The following is a 4,271-nucleotide window of genomic DNA, read 5'->3' as shown; positions in this document are numbered from 1 at the left end:
AGCCATGGCAGTCGCCGAGGCAAAAGCCCGGACATGGGAGGAGTTTGGTGAGGCCATGGAGAACGACTTCCGGATGGCTTCGAAGAGATTCTGGACCACCATCCGGCGTCTCAGGAGGGGGAAGCAGTGCACCGTCAACACTATTTATGGTGCGGATGGTGCGCTGCTGACCTCGACTCGAAACGTTGTGGATCGGTGGGGGGAATACTTCGAAGACCTCCTCAATCCCACCGACACGCCTTCCAATCAGGAAGCAGGGCCCAGGGACCCGAGAGTGGGCTCTCCTATCTCTGGGGCTGAGGTTGCCGAGGTGGTTAAAAAGCTCCTCGGTGGCAGGGCACCGGGGGTGGATGAGATCCGCCCAGAGTTCCTCAAGGCCCTGGATGTTGTGGGGCTGTCATAGCTGACAAGACTCTGCAACATCGCGTGGACATCGGGGGCAGTGCCTCTGGATTGGCAGACCGGGGTGGTGGTCCCCCTTTTTAAGAAGGGGGACCGGAGGGTGTGTTCCAATTATAGAGGGATCACACTCCTCAACCTCCCCGGTAAGGTCTATTCAGGGGTACTGAAGAGGAGGGTCCGCCGGATAGTTGAACCTCGGATTCAGGAGGAGCAATGTGGTTTTCGTACTGGCCGTGGAACTGTGGACCAGCTCTACACCCTCAGCAGGGTCCTTGAGGGGTCATGGGAATTTGCCCAACCAGTCCACATGTGTTTTGTGGACCTGGAAAAGGCATTTGACCGTGTCCCTCGGGGATTCCTGTGGGGGGTCCTCCGGGAGTATGGGGTATTGAACCTCCTGATAGGAGCTGTTCGTTCCCTGTATGACCGGAGTCAGAGTCTGGTCCGCATTGCCGGCAGTAAGTCGAAATTGTTTCCGGTGAGGGTTGGACTCCACCAGGGCTGCCCTTTGTCACCGATTCTGTTCATAACTTTTATGGACAGAATTTCTAGGCGCAGTCAGGGCGTTGAGGGGGTCCGGTTCGGGGGCCTCAGTATTGCATCACTGCTTTTTGCAGATGATGTGGTCCTGTTGGCTCCAACATACCGTGACCTTCAACTCTCACTGGATCGGTTCGCAGCCGAGTGTGAAGCGGCCGGAATGAGAATCAGCACCTCCAAATCCGAATCCATGGTTCTCGACCGGAAAAAGGTGGAGTGCCTTCTCCGGGTTGGAGATGAGGTTCTGCCCCAGGTGGAGGAGTTCAAGTACCTCGGGGTCTTGTTCACGAGTGAGGGAAGGATGGAGCGAGAGATCGACAGGCGGATTGGTGCGGCATCTGCAGTGATGCGGAGTCTGCACCGGTCCGTCATTGTAAAAAGGGAGCTGAGCCAAAAAGCGAAGCTCTCCATTTACAGGTCGGTCTACGTTCCAACCCTCACCTATGGTCATGAACTTTGGGTCATGACCGAAAGAACAAGATCACGGGTACAAGCGGCCGAAATGAGTTTCCTCCGTAGGGTGGCTGGGCTCTCCCTTAGAGATAGGGTGAGAAGCTCAGTCATTCGGGAGGGGCTCAAAGTAGAGTCGCTGCTCCTCCGCATCGAGAAGAGCCAGAAGAGGTGGCTCAGGCACCTAATTAGGATGCCCCCTGAACGCCTTCCTAGTGAGGCGTTCAGGGCACGTCCCTCCGGAAGGAGGCCCCGGGGAAGACCCAGGACACGCTGAAGAGACTATGTCTCTCGGCTGGCCTGGGAACGTCTCGGGGTCCCCCCGGAAGAGCTGGAGGAAGTGGCCGGGGAGAGGGAAGTCTGGGCCTCCCTACTGAGGATGCTGCCCCCGCGACCCGGAAACGGCTAAGCGGGAGAAGATGGATGGATGGATGGATAAAAACACAAATCTTCAGCTAATTCAATACAAGGTCCTCCACAGATCCCACATTACCCAACAGAAAATGTATAAAATGGGCTTCTCCCCAACAGACATCTGCTCTCAGTGCACCCAGGGAACAGCTGATTCATATTTACATGCCGTATGGCTTTGTTCACCAGTTCAACAGTTTTGGTTTCTAATCACTGAAAAACTGTCCTCCATTTTGGACTACAGGATTCCTCTATCTCCAAATCTATGTCTGTTAAGAGACCTGACTATGCTTGATATTCCAGCAAACAAATCACAATCCATCCTTGCGGCACTTGCCATAGCAAAAAAAACAATATTAGTGAATTGGAAAAATAAAACATCGTTAAACATAAACCAATGGCGAAATCTCCTCATGGAATTTATTTCCATGGAAAAGATGTCTGCTCTCAGAAAAAATAAAACAACCTGCTTTAAGGAGCGTTGGACTGCTTTTCTAATTGCATTGAATCTTGAATTTTTGTTTTTAGCCTGATGATCTAGCAAGCGACTGCCAGCACCACTCTTTACTAACACACTGATCTAACTGTAGTCCTGGACCTCTATGAGCTTGTGGGGTGGCCTTAACCTGGATGGCTTAGGTGGGTTGCTGGGGTGTTTTGGGTGCCTCTGCGTGGGCCCGTCTGCGCCATCTACCCTCTCCAGTGGCCCGCTATGCGGACGGGCCGGGCTCATACCGGACAGGCCTCCTACATGGCCACTTCACGTCACTCACTCCCAGCTGATCTGGCTCACCCACTTGTTGCACCTCACTCATACCCAACCCTTGGGGGGCTGGATGGTGGGGCTGGGGGTGGAGGGGGCCGCCGCCTGTGCTACTAAGTAGTGGCGCGGGGGCAGCACTCCCACCTCTAGCTGCCCTACTAATCCCACCAATTATAATTACACCTCAACACACCACCCCCCGGAGGGTGGGACCACCACTTCTACCCTCCGGGGCTATTGCATCACACAAATATATACACAGGTTGGATGGAGAGGCACCATAACAGGGTGGTGGGTAGCTTCACACATTTGGGCCTGTCGGGTGGGGGCCCGGCCTCTCTGTTGATGGCTGGGCTACCGTGTAGAGATCAGGAGGGTGCGGTCGGGCGTGGCGGTGGGTCTCTGGGGGGTGTGGAGGGGTGTTGCTGGGGGCTCTCTTTGCAGGGTCTCTCTGGGCAATGCCGGCCTGGTGGGGCATGGGGGTGCCCCTTCCCTACGAGTGGGGCTTGGTGCCTGTCTCATCGTGTGGGTCCGGGGCGGCCTGCCTCGCCTGTGTGGGGGGTGGGCGCGCTGACGGGGTGCTGGCATCTACGGCGGGGCAGGGGCAAGGTCGCTTGGCGCTCCGGGATGGTGCTCTTTGCTGGGAGGCGGCTCTAGCTGTTCCGGTGGTTAGGGTCGGTATCGGCCACTTGGTGGGTCAGTCCTGCTATCTGCGGGCTGGCGGGCGGGTGGGTTCTGCGCCTTTGGCTGGGGGCTGCTGCTTCGCATTGGTTGTGTGCCATTGGGGTGCCTCTCTCCCGCGGTGGCGGCCGCCGGTCACTCTTGCGCCGGGGGGGGCATTGCCCCATGGCTTACGCTGTCCGGTGGGGGGCGGGGCCTGGGCTGCTGTTCTTGCGCCGTCTGGGGCTGTGCGTTCCTGCTGGGTTGTGGCCGGTTTGTGGGCCGGGGTGGGTTGGGCGCCTCTCATGGGGGTTTGGCCCTGGGGCTCACCCTTGGGGGTTCCCTGTCCTGCGATGGTGCCCTTCGGGTCCGGCAGGCCCGGCCGGCTGGTTGGACCGGTCCTGGCGGGTGTCTTCCGGGGCGGGTGGTGCGTGGTCATGTGGTCAACACATGCTAATTACTAATTTCTTGCCAAACATAAAACATGCATATTTAACCTGTACATTCCTACTTCACCTCCTGTAACATCTACAGACCATCAACTTTCCTGCACCTGTGGCTAACCTTAAGTTTTAAATCCTTGGTAAGAAACTAAACCAACAAAAACACTATTCTGGAAGAAAATAGAGATTTTAATTGTGTGGGAACAGATTCATTTAACCACCAATGTACAGGTTAAATATGTATGTTTTATGTGTGGCAAGAAATGAGTAATTAGCATGTGTTGATCACATGATCATGTGTTATCATATTCATGTTACTTTTTGTAGCTTTTCATATACATTAACTATATATAAAAATATTCTTTATATAACATTGTGTTCATGTAAACTGAGATGTGTAAGAATTTGAAGATGCAAGATAGTATTTTATTTCTTGATGTCAATTTATTTATTTTAAACTGTTTTTAAGTTTCCATTTACATGATCAATATAAATCAAATGAAATCAAACATTATTCTATATAATTATAACTGTATATAATGTAATACACTGTATTGTCTTCATAGAGAAGGTATTTATGGCTCCAGGAGGACTTTAATCCA

General features: G+C 53.5%; 1 protein-coding gene across 1 annotated transcript; it reads right to left on the bottom strand.

The window, feature by feature from the left end:
* Positions 1-2,255: 2,255 nt before the first annotated feature.
* On the bottom strand, positions 2,256-3,751 carry LOC114480417 (proline-rich protein HaeIII subfamily 1-like). The gene is made up of 2 exons (XM_028474551.1): positions 3,409-3,751; positions 2,256-2,540 (listed from the first exon to the last, which is right to left on the bottom strand). The coding sequence occupies exons 1-2, from the start codon at positions 3,663-3,665 to the stop codon at positions 2,384-2,386; spliced, it is 414 nt and encodes a 137-aa protein (XP_028330352.1). The 5' UTR covers positions 3,666-3,751; the 3' UTR covers positions 2,256-2,383.
* Positions 3,752-4,271: the final 520 nt, after the last annotated feature.

The sequence above is a fragment of the Gouania willdenowi genome, chromosome 18, assembly GCF_900634775.1.
Source record: "Gouania willdenowi chromosome 18, fGouWil2.1, whole genome shotgun sequence".
In the NCBI taxonomy this organism is placed as follows: domain Eukaryota; kingdom Metazoa; phylum Chordata; class Actinopteri; order Blenniiformes; family Gobiesocidae; genus Gouania; species Gouania willdenowi.
Note: the sequence above shows the minus strand (reverse complement) of the source record. Positions and strands in the feature narration are given on the sequence as shown.